Genomic DNA, 15,948 nt, shown 5'->3' with positions numbered 1-15,948 from the left:
TTGTTTAATGTAGATAGTGCTTTGCCTTGCAAGGGAAGGGCCTCCAGACCCCACAGGGCACTTGGGAATCTGCAGACTTGCTGCCTGGGCTCAGGACTGTGTAGGGGATGGATGGAAACAGTTGCATCCTTGTAGATCAGAGACAAACGTTACCCTGAGGAAGAGTGCCCGAGGCTGCTATGTAACTGCTTTCTCTTACAGAAAGGATTTACTCCGCTACATGTGGCTGCAAAGTACGGGAAAATTGAGGTAGCCAACCTCCTGCTTCAGAAGAATGCATCTCCTGATGCTTCTGGAAAGGTAGGACAGAAGAAGCCACTGCTACTCACACAGCAAATGTCTAAAACTAGATAATATTTTAACAATATCTTCTTACCAACTTACCATCACACTAGTATCCACAGCCTGGATTTAGCTGGAATTGGCTTCATGGGGTATTCCAGCCCCTGCTGGGGCTTCCTAGAGCCAGCAAACTCCACAAAAGTGACTTTTATTGTCATTAATTGACAACAAAATGATGTGCTCTGTGTTCACATCCAGGGGAATGGAGAAAAACCATTCCCCTGTGTTCTTACCCAGACTATTTACAGTCCTTATCAGAGTATTTGGGCAGCTGGCTCTGCTTCCCCAGGTCTCATGACCGGGGGGCAAAGGCCAGTAGGACCTCAAGCTTTTTAAACTAGCCCAGCTTGGATTTTTACAGATCCGAGGGGCAGTTTACTTATCCACTGCAGTAAAAGAAAAACATTGCCAAAGGTGTGACCTCCTTACCCTGGGGGCAGCTCAGTTATGTGCTTCTCTGTTCATCTTCCCTGGGAAAAGTGAGTGGGGCTTCCACAGCTCAGGGAAGATTTCCAAATTTCTGTTTTATTCTTGGATTCTAAAAGTTCTCAAAGACTCTGGATACACGAATTGAGTAACAAATGTGGTTTTTCACCTTATCTACTGGAATTTTCCAATGTCCTGAGTTTCCCCTGGAGAGGGTCTGTAACAGCACTTGTTTGTTCTGCATGTGTTTTTAGAGCGGTTTAACACCACTGCATGTAGCTGCACACTACGATAATCAAAAAGTGGCCCTCCTGCTGTTGGACCAGGGAGCTTCACCTCACGCCTCTGCCAAGGTACAAGTATTGGCCACTCTGGGAGAACAATACCCAGGCTTTTTGTGTTGCTTTATTCCCTCTCTGCCTCTGTTCTTTCTAAGCTGTATGTCTGCAGTTACAGGAGGCTCAAGTGACCGTGTTTGTTAATGTCTCACATCCACGTAAAGCTGTTAGTTCTGCAGGTGAATAGAATAGCAGTAAGAAAAGCAAATTAAGATGCAGAAACACTTTAAATCACCAGTTTCACACAGAAAACACTGAGCCTTGCTTTCATTTGTCCAGCCTCTTCAGTAACTTTGCCAAGCCAGCCAATTTTGTATCATTGCATCTTAATATCTGTGCAGGGCAAGCTTGGGGTTAAAGCTGAGCTATACTGGCATACTTCTCCTGTATTGTGCCACAGGATGACATCTGAGGCGAGATAAATTTCTCAGCACAATATATGTAATTATTCATGTGCTTCACAATACTTCAACCCCAGCGTAAATGGACTGACAAGAAATGAAACTAGTCACAGCCCTGCTTTGATTGTAATTTACTGTAGGCAAGACAATAGCTAGTGTAAGGTTTCAGAGGATATGAAAGAATAAATATGTAAATTTATTCTACTCGCTCACAGAAGAAAGATAATTTAGAGAAGCTTAAACTGTGTATTTCTTTCGTGAATCCCAGTTTTAAGTATGGCATGGATAAATCCTATAATCAGTCAAAATATAATCGATATTTGAACAGCAACAGTAGGTAAAGCAGGATGGAAACATATGTAGGTAAAAGCAGGTTAACTGCAGTGTAAATACCTCATCTGAAACAACCCAGATAATTTCCTTGAATCACTGCAAAAGAAAACCCCGTGGAGAAAGGAGAGCTAGTGGAAAAGCCAGTATTGTAGCTAGATGGACAGCACTCCTTGATTGCCTTCCTCTCACACATGGCTGAGTGCAGCCATAGCACTGCAGGCCTTCTGCATGGCTGAAGAAGAGGATGGAGTGTGCCACGCATGGTGGATCCCAGAGTTTGTAGTGCAAGGAGGGGGAAGTTAAATAAACACGGACTGCCAGCAGCAAGCCGCAGCTCAGAATCAATACTGTCGATAGTGGCAATCTGCCAGCGCAGCGCCCCAGGGGAGAACTGGAGTGATCTCTGATCTTTCACTACTACAGCACTGCACTCTCAAATGCCACTGGGGGCAAGAAAGGGCCTTCTGAAGAGGATGGGAAGGCACTGACCCAGTTTTTACTGAGAGAAGCTGCCAGTGGAAGCTGTGCATCCTCTAGGGGCAGGGATTGCAGCAGCCTCTGCCAAGGGCTTGGGAAGTCCAAACCAAGGTGGAAACCCTGTAGGCTGTGGTACAGTTTTGCACAAACTCACGTGTCAGGTCACCTTAGCTTCCCCATCTGTACCAGAGCAGCTCTGCAGCTGCCACTTCAGGCCTCTAAGTGCCAGCTGTAAGTGTGCCTAAAAGAAAGCATTTGTTAGTGCTCTGCAGCAAGTGAGCCATGGCAGCACTGAGCAGAGTGTCAATACTAAATAAAATTAACCATAACATTTTTGTGGCTTCGGGCACCCCCTGTGCACTCATCTGTAAGATGATGTTGGTAACAGCAGATGATTTCCCCTTTCTTTTGTAAATGTGGTCTAGTAATGAATGTGTTATGTCATATCTCATCACTGGCTCCACAGTTAGTCTTATCAGCAGTTGCCTTTCCTATGGCACTGCTGTCTTTAACACTTATCTTAAGAGTGGCTCATTAGCCAGGCCCAGCAAAATCTGCCTTGAAGAGTGATAAGTGACAGGGTATGGGAAATGGGCATGTCAGAGTACAGTGCTGTTACACAGTTATTCTGATGAACCCTTCTGCTCTTTCATAGGCAAAAATCAGGCTTGTGCCTAATTTTGCATGAGGCTTATCCCTAATTTCAATTTGGCATACACTTTACAGTGCCTTTCCTCCTTGCCACCACATCCCCAAAGCCTTAGTTTTCCTCTGTCCCATCATCTTTAACCATTTTGCCTTTTTCCCCTCTTTTCCCTGGCAACCAGAATAACCCAATATCCTTCCCTCTAAACTTCTCTGTTGCTTTCTCCGTCTATGCATAGTGACAGAGTGCTGCCCTTATGAGGAGAAGATGCAGACTGGGACTGAACTGAAATTCAGCATTTATTTTTCAGCTCCCTTTTTGCCTTTTCTTGGCAACCTGCTGCTGTCCATTCCACTGAAAGCAATATATGCCCATTTCTGAGGAAAAGGCTTGAAAACTGCATTTGTTGTTTTACATAATGTAACAGGAACTCCATTTAAAGGACACATTTTTAGCAGATATGCAGGATTTAGCATGTGATATTTAGGATTTATTAGGTGGTCATGTGGCAATAGTTGTTTTATATGACAGTATCATACAGGGAGTCTAAGGGAGAGGATTGTGTTTGTTTTCCTGAAGCACTTTTTTCGTCAAAGTGAAAATTCAGTGCCCATGAGCTTCCATTATTGATTATGGCACTGTGTTTCCTGAGAGTCATTCTCAGATATCTTAGTATCCAAGGTCTGAACTGAATCTGAATCCTACCTCTGTCAGAGTTTTGGTGTTTGCATGCTGATCAGTTATTCTTCATATCTGTTTATCTATTCTCTGCCTATCTGTCTTTTTTTAGAATTACAAAACTTTAGCATGCAATAGATACTGCATTTTTATTTTTAGTAGTGGGCTCCACTGGGTACTCATATTGGAAGGAATAAAAAGATAAGGAATGCATGATACGAAAGTTATATGCTTTCATTTTCCCTTGATCTGAAAAAAACAGCCTGTCAGTAAGGTTTACGTTAAATGCTGCAAGAAAGGCCATATTTCATGTACAGAATGCTTTAGCTCACACTGGGAAATGGGAAAAAAACCCAAACAATAACAGCTGTTCCGAGTTATGAACACACATCCTGCTCTTCTGTTTGTTAAAGATTTTATGTACATGTAAGGAAAAGTAGCAAATGTCTATGAAACAAAAGTCCTGCTCCTATTGCTATAGATTGTCCTTTTCTGAATATTTTTTCCCAAATTTGAAAGTTTACTTCAGAATCCTCCTCTTTGTAGCAGTAATTTCCAAAAAAATGATTGCTTAAAGGTCAGATACATTGGTTTGTACAGCTTGTTAACATTGTATTTGACAGAGTTTGACAGAATTTTTAGAACTAATGGCATAATTATTCACAGAGTTGGGTAGGCTCAGAAAAGTGATTTATCACCTCGTTCAGTGAGCAGCTTGCCATGAAGTGCTTTCTGTTGGCAGAATGGCTACACACCGCTGCACATAGCTGCCAAGAAGAACCAGATGGACATTGCCACCACCCTGCTGGAGTATGGCGCTGATGCCAACGCCGTCACCAGGCAGGGCATTGCCCCTGTGCACCTCGCCTCCCAGGACGGCCACGTGGACATGGTGTCACTGCTGCTCTCCAGAAATGCTAATGTCAACCTCAGCAACAAGGTCAGTGTTCCTCCTGCCTGGAAAAGCGTGGTGGTGGGATGGAGAGGCACCTGCAGGTAAATTTTGCCCACTGTGCTTCTGCGCGTGCTGGGAGCTGCTGCAGGTGTCTGAACACACATCATCATCTCTCCCAGCAAAGAGCAGCATGCTGTGTCACACTGAATGGACTGGATTTTGTAGTGCCCAAGTGATAGCATGTGCTGCAGTGGAATTTATTAATCCAGCATTAATTTATGCTGCTCTGCCAAAACATGCCCAGAGAGAAAATGTCTTCTTCCCCACAGGGGCTACTGGGGCTGCCTCCTGTCATTTATCAGCCTCTAGGAATATTTCCGCCCATTTCATGGTAGCATTTTTCAATTTTTACATTTGTAATTGGAACATTTGTTATATTATTTGTGATTTTTTTTGTACTTATAACATTTTTAGTATTAAAATATTTTTTAACAAAAACTGTAATGTGTACCAGCAAGTGGTAACCAATATTACCACCTAATGGTGACAGCTGACTTGTTCAGGGATGCTGAGTTTTTTAATGGGGTAATAACAGCAACTTTGAGATTTTGTTCTTTAATAGGAACACACATCCTGATTCTCCCTTCTCAGGGTATGTACATTAGACCACAGCGATTTTTGATGTAATTTCTCCAGGTGGCAAGAAAGGAAAATGGATGGATTTTAGTTTACGTGTGAATTAATAGGCTATTAAGTCTACTCTATACTAATGTTTCTAGCAAACATGCAACCTTAATTCCTTGACTGCCCCACTAAACATCAGTACTTGATATTGTCAAGTGCAGTTTCAGTATGGATTTGAGTGGCTAGAGTAGAGAGGCAATAGGAATTTTTTTCATGGAAAACATTTCTTATTGTCAGCACGCAGGCAGATTTAGTGTCCTCTGAGGCTGTGGGTGTTGCTGCACAGGGCTGCTGTGTTTTCCTGCTTCTCACTTTACAATGTGATTATTTTTGGGTTCTCCTTCAGAAAGCTTTTCTTGCAGATGTGGATTTTTTTCCCCCACAAGTCTCAATTGTGTGTGGGCTTATGCAGCGCAGGATGGACTTCATATCCCCACAGGGAAATCTGCCATGTCCATGTTCTGCATCCATTGGCTATCCCATTCTGCTGCTGAGGCTGACACAGAGAACGTCATTGAAGTGCTTGGTACATTGATTCAGTGCCACCAGAGGTTAATTATCTGCAGAATCCTTCAATCTGTTACTGTTCAGTTGTAATCTCCAATTTCTCACTGTGCTGATAACACCACCTTTTGGGAGTAATTCCCCTCATGTTCTCTCAGGGATGCACGTTTCCTCAGGGCACAGCACCTCTACATTTGAAGCCAGATGTTTAAAGCACACTGACTTCTGAGTTTTGCAATGGGAATAAAAAGAGCATTTATTTCTTCAGGATCCACAGAATGGTTGGGAGCTGCATGCTCAGAGCCCCAGCGTGGGCACTGAGCACTTGCTAAATCATTTTAGAAGGGCTGGCCCTTAATATCCAGGCTCCATTAGGTAATTTATAGTTGGTTACTGCAACATATTTGTGTAAGGTGTCCCACCTAAGCTGTGTTATCATCAGGATTGCATCTTGGAGTGAAGCACAGTGGGAACTCTCAAAATAGCTACCTTTGGTAGGGAATGCACTGTGGATGTGGGTTTGGGTTTGAGGGTAGGAAACTTAGCAAGTGTTTCTGCCTGATGTGGCATCTGCTACCACTTGTTCTTCTGTCCTTGGTGCTAAAGGCAGTAGGAACAGGAGAGAAAATGAACCCTAATTTGCAAGTAAAGGAAATTCTTTCTCATTCCTAACAACATCTCCTCAGCAGATTCTCTCTTCCGCCACTTTTGTCTTCTATAGCTTTTATGTGGCAGAAAGTTGCATTGTTCAATGAGGTTTTAAGGATATTTAGATCTTGAGTTTTAAATAAGAAAAATTGCAATCAGTACGTGTTTTCTATCAAGCCTGTATACTCCCTGAGCAGAGGGAAATGTGCCTGATCTCAGAGAAATGCAGTTTTATTCTTTTGTGTTTGTGTCTGAAAATGGCCCAGTAGAGGAGTAAATGGTAAGGGTAAATCTGAGTGAATGTAACTTATGAAAACTTCCAGAAGTGTAAACAATGATTCAATATTTCTTTTAAAGTCTTACTCATTCTAAGGAAGTGAATTAGGACATTAAAAAAAAATCTTTTTTTAATGTGACTTTTCCCCTTAAAGCGCTCTGATTTCGTATCCCACACGAAACACTGCATAGAGAAATGTTCCTTGTCTAAAAGAATCATTATTTTCCTGGCCTTTGAATTGTACTTTCTTGCAGATCAACAGTGTGATTGTGAAGCACCTTACACAGTGAAAGTGGAATGTGTAAATTCAGTTAGATGTTTGGGGTCTTACTGATGCCTGAATTTGCATTTTAGTATCCATGAGCCTCCTCTGAAGCTTTTTACTTGTTGCTTCTGATTTGCAGAGTGGACTGACGCCTCTCCACCTGGCTGCTCAAGAGGACAGGGTCAATGTAGCAGAGGTTCTCGTTAACCAAGGAGCTGCTGTTGATTCACAGACAAAGGTACTGACACCACTGTCAGCATGAAATATTTCCTGTCAGGACTCCTGAGCCTCTGGACAGGACTAGTAATTGATTTCAGGGTGAAACTGAAATCGCAGCAGAGAAACATGCCTTGTAATAAATTATTGTAGTTTTATTCTGCAGTTTACTCTGAAAACTGAAGACATGTAAACTTGGGTGTGTAATGTCAAGCTCAGCCTTTGAACAGTAAGCTTATTTCTTGCCAAATGTTTGGATCAATATGGGTTTAGATTGTATCCTATCATTTTGCTTCACTGAAGCTAAGTGGGATTGATCTGGTTTTTGAGTAAGAAAACTTTTACAAAATCTTGAGCTGTCTCTCTAGAGAGTCATATAATCTTTTTCCCTAGGCTTAATCTCATCTGCTTTTGGTATTTTCCACATGTTGTATGTTACTTTTCATTTGCCTGACAGTAAAAACAAAACACATGAGAACTGTTACTGAAAAGATCTGTGTTTACAGTAAAAGAAACAGTGCCAATGCAATTAAGGTATTCCAGGCTATTAAGTGTTAAATACCTTTTCCCGTGGCTTAAGAGGCTTTATGAAACTTAGAAAAACTTTATAAAATTGAATGGAAGTAGCTTCCCCTGAGCCAATGCTAAATAGCCATTCAAAGACATGCAAGTAAAGCAATTTTTCAGTCATAGAAACTTCCCTCCTTTTCCTACAGCTTCACTCAACCTCCATGGCTGAGTGCCTCTGAATTTCCAAGATGCTTTTTTTTTGCAAAGCATAGCCCTAATGGAACTGTTTTGTCACAGGGTACATGCTAGGGAACTGACTTCTTCTGTTGTCCTGAGTTAAGATTAGACTGTTTTTATACTGATGGTAAACATTTACCTATTAGATTGTCAGTATATATTGCTCTGCTCTACCTTCAAAAATAGTATTAAGAAATTAAACATCTCTTGAGGACAAATCTGAAATTCTTTATCACTTTTATCTAATATGAAGTACATATATGCAGTGGTGGTCCATTTCAAATTTACTTGCCTAAAAGTAGTTTTGCCTAAAGTAAATATTTGGACTCCTAAACAAGAGACCTGGATTTCCAAGGTGCTTGGGGATGGCTTTTGAGACCCCCAGTGATGACACCTCCCACTTCACAGTAGGGCTTTTTAAGATCAGTGTCCTGAAGAAAAGAGCCTTTGCAGAAATGTTTAATGCTCCCTAATGGTGTACAGGGCTTAAAATTTGATGATAATGACCTCAGTGTTGATTCCACTTGCATTCCTGATGCATTGTCTAGATCTTGGAGGCATTCCTTTAGCTGGGTAGGAAATCAGTTGAGAACAAATGCTTTGACCATAAGGGATCAAATCAGCTAAATGAACCAAGTCTCACAGTCTGACCTGCACCCTTTTGCAGAGCAGCAGCTTTCACAGCTCTCTGCTAGGTGTATGCCATGAGTTAGGTGCTGTGCTTGCATCCCAGGAATGTCCAGGTATGTCAGACTGCCCAGCAATATTATCAGAATACACTGACAGCTCAGAAAGGGCTGAGTCCATCATCATGTCTGGCTGCAGCTCAGCTGTGATCTGTGGCAGAGGGAAAAGTCATTGTTATCTGATTTTTCTACAGTGTAATTCCAACTGTACCAGCTACTGATTTCAATACCATTATCCTGACATAAACCTGAAATAGTTGTGCTAAAATCCCAGGAGCTTCCCCAGGTTTATACTTTTGTAACATATCCTCAGCCTGTATTTTAAAGATGAATCAGTCAGATACTGATCTGCCAGATCACCCAGTAGCAGATGAGATCTGCCCTGGTTCATTCTTTGCACAATTTCTTCAGATGAATGTGGTTGCCTTACTAGAGATAGTTTCTCCCTGGTTTTGGTTTCAGTAGCAAGACATTGCAGAACCTGTTTCTTTAACTTGGTCAGAGCTGAATCACCTCCCGAGCCACACGACTTGCCTGAGTGTTTGCCTCTCCCCCTCTGTGCAGTGCTCTTCTCTGTCCCACAAATAGTCTGAGGAGACATTTATGTTGACAGGTGCAGGCAGACACACGTGTTTGCTTTGCCTGCTCTCCAAATGGGGTCCAAATAGGATCCCATTCTGGGCTGCAGTGGCCTTTTAGGCACATGAGAGTGGTGGCAATGTCTGAGGTGCTGTCACCACTGAGAGGCAGGCAGGGCATGTCTGCTGTGTCCCAGAGCCAGCCTGGTGCAGCTGCAGCAGCTCTGTACTCAGCTCAGGCCTGGCAGTGTGGTGGAGCAAGCGACTGTAGAGACACATGGAAAAGGACCTTCAGTTTATCACTCAGAGGCTGTGTGGAGCTGAATTTCTTAACTGCATCTCTGAAAATTGACCTAGTTATAAGGTAAAACAGGGATAATGCAGTCATTTTTGTCTCTGTGCAGCATGAATCCTGTCCATCAGCAACAGTCATGTAATTTTAAAGAAGTCAGAAGTAAATCCCTTGTTGTTCATCCTCATTCCTCAGCTATATATGTAATTAGTGTGAGTAAAGAGTAGTTTCCCAGTACACACTTGTTTCCATGGCACTGCTCCACAATTGTAAGAAGTGGGGCAGGGACTCATAAGACAGGTGAAGTCATGTTGTATTTAAGCAGGACTGCTTTGGGGTATAACAAGTTGCTTGTGTGGGGGAATTTTCCATCCTGTAGGCTTCTTTCTGTGGGGAAGAACACCCACAACAGCTCATCCTGCTGTCTGTCCTACTAGTTAGTGCTCCCTGCTGAGGGAAGACAGCGCCCACAAGCCCTGCAGGATTCTGTTAGAGTGGAATGAGCTCGATGCTTATGCCCTGGCATGAGCTCAGTGCTTTTCCACTGGCTTGTGCAGAGTCCCATCTGCTGGGTTTGTGCAGCAGTGAGCCCTCCAGGCTCCACAGTAAGCCACATGGAGGTTTGGAGACTCCACAGAGTCTGCCAGATATCCGCTCGCTGCCGCCTGTGATGTAAGAGAAGTGCCAATGCAGTATTGGGGGTTTTAGCAGGGAACAAATTCTGGATAAACTGATGATAATCCTGAGATCCTGAGGAAAGAACTGAAAAACTGTGAACTGCTGCAATGAAGGAAAAATGTTATGCTATGAGAGCAGCCACACTTGACCTCATGGTCTATACAGGTGAAGGTTAGAGGATTGGCTTGTGTAAGAGCAGCCCTGTAGTTACAAGCTCTCCCATTTAGGTGGATTAACTGTCCTATGGGAATAAAAGGTCTGTACATGCTGCCTCTAAAACCAGAGGCATTGGGGGACAAGATAAGCAACAGCTGAGGTGGCTTCAGAAGGCACTGTTGCTATGCTTGTGTGTTTGCACGATCCTGTCCAGCATGTCCAGTTCATGTTCATTCCTTTGGACGTACAGCAGCAGAGATGTGGCCATCCGTGCCTTAAAAGTCAGTGAAGCAGAATATAATGTCACTCAGAGTGACATTATTTTGGGGATCTCTGCTACCAGCAGTGCCACCACAAACCTTCTGTTTTCTTCCCTCCATTTCACATCCATGTGCTCTTCTTACCTCAGTTTTTGTGGTGTAGATGGCTATTCAATTGCGCTTTTTATGTTGGTTTTATTTATTTATTTTCTCTCCTTATCATATTTTTCATTTTCCAAGGATAAGCAAGCATTGGTTATGTTGCTCCAGTGCAGTACCTGTCAATAGGGGGAGAACACTTCATATCATTTAACTTAATATCAGCAGGTCATTGAACTCTTGAGCAGAGACCAATGAACTATCATCTTCCTCGTCTGGTACATATTCCTTAGTCATCATTTATATATAACTTACCCTCCCTGTGAAAACATCTAGAGTCTGCAGTTCTGACACATGGGAGTTCTGGCCCTGCTCAGACTCTGAGGGCTCCACAAACCTGGGGAGTTTTCAGGTGGTTAAAGGAGAAGATGGGACAGAAACACATTTTGCATCTTGAAGCTATAGCAGGGAAGAAAAAAATCCAGTATTGCAAAAAATCAAATGCAGGGGATTAGTCTGTATGATTAAGATCAGTTCTGGCTATAAAACTTATGAGCATTTTCAAAATTGCTCTCAGATGTGAACAATTGTATCTGTGGTTCTCTCTTGGGGTGGTTTCTCCCCAAGAAATCTTTTCCTGACCTTTGTTTTACAAAAAGGCATGAAAGGAAGAATAGCTGCTGGTTTTGAAGTCCATTTATTAATAGTGTTGTGGGATCCTTCTGGTTCTGCTGCATCAATTAACTAAATAGCCTCTAATCCCAGAGCTGCAGGAGCCTAAATCAATGCTGAAGGGTAAACAACACTAGTGTAGCAGGCCAGAACTAGTGCCTGAGAGGCCATAAAGCTGCTTCTGCCACTTGAAAATGAGATTTTATGTGGTTTAAACTCAGCCACGTTAGAAAATACACTTCAGTTGGTAAAGTTTCAGAGCTGCTTCAAAACCCTTCACATTTAGAGGACTTTAAAACTTGAATTTGGTGTTCACAGAAGGTGTGTTAGTGTTCTGCAGCAAAGGCAGCAGCTCTTGTCTATTCTGACATTGCATTTGTGTGCCTGAATTAAGGTATGGTAAAGAGTTTTTGATGCTGAAAATGTGCTGGCAACTATCATGCTTAACACAAGGCATGCTCATCCCTGTGCAATAATATTGGGAGTGAACAATCAGTCTGAAGCCATGGCTGCCAGCTGATACTCCTTCTCTGGTGGTCATGCTGAGTGTAAAAAGCTGTCCTGGTACATGTGATGCTGCTTTTGTTTCAGGGCTTTTGTGCTGGTAGCTGGCATGAGTAAATATTGTTTCATGGCTCAGCAGGTCTCCACATGTCATTTTCCCACTGTTTATCCCAATGGATAGTGAAGCTGTAGGATACAGCAGTACTGTGAGGGACTGGCAGAGGAAGACTGATCAGAGAAGAGGCTGGTTTGGTCAAGGAGGAAGAGGCAGGGTTTGGAGCTTTGATTTCAGTTTTGTTTAGTCAAGCAGTCACTACATTGCTCTTGGTGTTGGGCCTCCCCTGGGGGATTTGATGGTCTCACAGGCCCTGGCTGATGACTGTCTGGAAAACAAAGCCAGTATTAAACTGTCTTTGGGTTCTAAAACTGTAGTTTTGGTAGGAGATAATGGTGGCTGAGAGGTCATGATGTTCTTTTGCAGGTTGAGCTGGGATTTTTATTTCAGATTTATTCAGGTCTGCCTGCTTTGTTCTGACAGGAGCCCCATAGCAGCCTGAGTTTATAACAGCAATCCAGCTTTTCCATTGGGATATCTAATTTTCAGATGTGGGAAGAGATAAGAGGGAGGGAGGGTGGAAAATGCTATCGAGAAAAATAGTTTTCATACAGAACAAACACTCAAAATATAGGTATCTTCAGTTTATCTTCATGGTGCATTATCTGTCTCTCCTTGGCTCTTTGTACATGCTCAGTTGTTATCAAGACTTTTCTGTGGAAATTTCCAGCCTAATAATGTGCAATAATGAACCTTTGCAAGGCACTGCAACATGCTAGGCCCTGATTCAGCAAAGCAGGGAAGTGTGTGTGTACATGTAGGTTTGCCTCTTTCATTCAGTCAGGGCTTTGTGATCTTTGGATCTAAAGCAATTTCTAGCCCTATAAACAATAATACTGTAGCTTCATTGTCTGACATTTACAGCAGAAAAACAAAAACAGAGCAGCTTGAGAGTCAGCATGACTAGAAAGAGGCAGTAATTCAAGCTGTTAAGATTTATGGTTATTGCCAGTGGAGGGTATTAAAGTAATTCACTGACATGATATACAAGACTTGTGATAATTCCCCTCAAAAATAAAAATGAAAGGGCAGGAGGATAAGGGATGCTTTGTTTTTGTGTTCCGTTTGAAAGGAAAAGTTCAATATTTCTGATTTTATTTTTTTTCTTGTCACTTACTCTTGTGGCTTTTGATAAGCCTTTCCCAGCTGCTCACTCCCATGTTGCTGCTCATTCCTTAAAACGGCCAGAAGGTGATGTGTGTTAGAGCTGTGTTAAACAAAAGCCCTGGTTTTCTTGGAAGTAACTTTTTCAATATTAGGCTGCCTCCTAAATCCCTTAGTGATGTTGCCAGGAATTAGAACTAAGCCTGAACTGCTGTGCAGAAATTTATGCAATTGTGGGGCTGGGTTTTGTTGTTTTGTTTTTGCTTTGGGGTTTTTTCAGTGGGGTTTTTGTTGGTTTGGGGCTTTGTTTGTGTGTGTGTGTGTGTGTGTGTGAGTTTAATTATTAATATCTTTTGAAGCAAAATATTTTAGCCTCCGGGGCACCTTTCTATAGAGAATGAAACTAGCAAGCTCAAGTAGCCTTGAGAATTACTACTTTTATTGTTAATTTAATTGTGTGATTGCAGAATCTGCCAGTGGGAGTGTTTCAGAAAAGCTAACAGAATACCTGATTTCCATGGGGATCTTGGGATACAATTGTTCCACCTCCCTGAGCTAGAAAGAGTTGAATGCAGGAAGCTGTGCTGTAACTGAGAAGTTAAGGATATCCTTCCCAGGTTTCCAGGTTTCAGGCACTAAAAGGGTATTTTGCTCAATAGTTTTATTTTGCCCTGACTCCCAGTGCTGCTGGCTGTGAATATGAAGATGTCCTGTGGTGTCTGCTGAGGGCCAATGTGCCCAGTGAGCTGTGATGTGCCCTGTCACATCTCTGTCACATCTCTGTCACTCTGCTGGCCATGACTGGGCGCTGCCTGGTCAAACAGGACCTGACATGAGATGGCCACAGGCTATGGCAAATGTAGAAGAAAGCTCCCAGGATCCTCCAAGGACTCGGGCAGGGCACTAGTGTTTTGCCACCAGGGTAAGCAGGTGCCCACATGGCTGCTGGGGACACGGGCAGTGCTGGTGGAAGGAGCTACCTTTCAGTGCCACCCCTCCAGCTGCCACACACCACCAGGACAGCAGCACCAGAGCTTTGGGGCTTCTCCTTCATGTTCAGCTGGATTGTGGCCCTGAAAATGGCATGATTTCCACTGTCAGCTGGGATGGGAAGAGGAAAAGCTTTCACTTAGTCTCTGATGTAAACAGCAGGCTGGTCAGGGGTGACAAAGAGCATCAATAATTGCTCCTCCAGGCATTTTTGAAGGTACCAGGTGCAAGTCTCTGTGTATTCCCTTTGTAGAAAGAAACAATTATTGCACTGCAGTAAATGTTGGGGGTTTGATAGCTCTTTCTTCAGTATTCATTGTTACAGGCTGGAGAGAAGCCTTTACAGATCCCTTCAAAGGGAAAGCTGAGATCAGCTGGTGTTGGCTCTCTGATATGCTCCAGATTTTAATGTTTTAGGATTATTAGTAGGGGGTTCTCAGCAGGTGGTCCTTCACTTTGGATTTCATCTCTACAGTTGGTTGTATGCTGGTTTTTTGGCGTTTTTTGTTTTTGACCTTGCTGGTCACGTTAAGAGGCCTATATTTTCAAGGGGGAGAAGGGAATTAAGATCTTGTAGGAGGAGGTCTCCCAGCCTTATTTTTTTAACAGTTTTTTGAACTGTTTTGATAGCTTGGTCATCCTTTAATCTGAGTTTATCTTTGGCCCATGTAGAGGCAGGGGCTGTAGAAGCTGTGTTTGAGGTACATGGCTGTGAGTCAGCATCCTGCTGAAGAGTTGAGACTCTGGACAGCTCAGGGAACCCTGTCAGATTCAGACTCCGGGCACTCCTAGGAAGAAGAAGTTATTTGACCAACCCAAAACAAACAATGTCTGTAAGATGAGGTGCCTGTGTTCAGTTCATGATTACATTTAGTGCTCAGGCTTCTACCACTGTGTGCAACTATTCTGTGCAGGAAAAGTTCCTTGTAGTCATTTGGCATCTGATCCAATGTTCCCATAAGTCAGCAGAAAGTTTCATTCTGCTGATGCCAATGGAATTTCAATTCAGTGCTGTTTCTGGCACTGATTAACTCATCCTGTTAGTCAAAGTTAGTAGTTTCTTTAGATGGCGTTGGGTGAATAATTAACTGGAAAAGAGTGACGCAGCCTAATTTAAATTAACTGTCATAGCTGCTGTCTCCTAGCATGTGTCAATACAACTTATGTGGAATTAGGTAACCTGGTATGAACTAGTATCAGAGGCAGCGACATGAAAAAAATGGTGTGTCTAAACCTGTGGACATTTGAGACTTCCCTCTAGTGGAAATAGCTCACATTTGGGGCTTTCTTTCTCCTGAGCAGCTTTGACTTCATGGTTTGAACACGTGTAGTGCTGGCTGCTGAACCCCAGGCTGACCTTGGACTTGTCTCCTCGGTGCTTTTGACCGAGTTGTCTGACCTGACCACACCTCACTGACATGGATGTTAAAATGAAGGATGACAGGCTGCAGATTTTAACTCTGTGTGCTTCTGCCTTTTGGGCATCAGGGCTTTATTTCCAGAGCAGGAAAGCAAGGACATTTTTTTCACCTTTAAACGCTGATAAGAGCAGCAGGTGCCAGGTCAATACAAGACCAGCCCATCTTTCAGTGTTTCTACCAGAAGGTTGGCTTTTGGATCTAGTTTAGATTGTTCAGATTGTAAGAACCAGGAAAGGCCAACAAGGCAGATATCATGGTGGGAGTCTGTTACAGACCACCCACCCAGGACGGAGAGCCAGATGGAACATTCTCTGAGCAGCTGGGAGAAATCTCACAATCCATGTCTCTTGTTCTCGTGGGGAGCTTCAACTTAGCAGATGTCTGCTGGGAGTACAGCACAGCAGAGAGGGAGCAGTTTAGGAGGTTCCTGGAGTGTGTGGAAGAGAACTTCCCCATCCAGCTGCTGAGGGAGCCAACTAGGGAATGCTCCTGCTGGACCTGTGTTTGTAACAGAGT

At 43.1% G+C, this 15,948-nt stretch overlaps 1 protein-coding gene across 5 annotated transcripts in view; it reads left to right on the top strand.

Moving 5' to 3' along the window:
• ANK3 (ankyrin 3) overlaps positions 1 to 15,948 on the top strand; it is a 194,752-nt gene that overhangs the window by 96,903 nt on the left and 81,901 nt on the right. For all 5 annotated transcript variants that reach the window (XM_085064224.1, XM_085064226.1, XM_085064222.1 and 2 more), the window contains exons 15-18: positions 202 to 300; positions 1,023 to 1,121; positions 4,384 to 4,581; positions 7,054 to 7,152. In XM_085064224.1, the coding sequence (XP_084920350.1) occupies positions 202 to 300; positions 1,023 to 1,121; positions 4,384 to 4,581; positions 7,054 to 7,152 (495 nt within the window). The remainder of the gene's footprint in view (positions 1 to 201; positions 301 to 1,022; positions 1,122 to 4,383; positions 4,582 to 7,053; positions 7,153 to 15,948) is intronic.

The sequence above is a fragment of the Lichenostomus cassidix genome, chromosome 6, assembly GCF_008360975.1.
Source record: "Lichenostomus cassidix isolate B80296 chromosome 6, HeHo_3.0, whole genome shotgun sequence".
Taxonomy (NCBI): domain Eukaryota; kingdom Metazoa; phylum Chordata; class Aves; order Passeriformes; family Meliphagidae; genus Lichenostomus; species Lichenostomus cassidix.
This window is presented reverse-complemented; position numbering and strand designations above follow the sequence as displayed.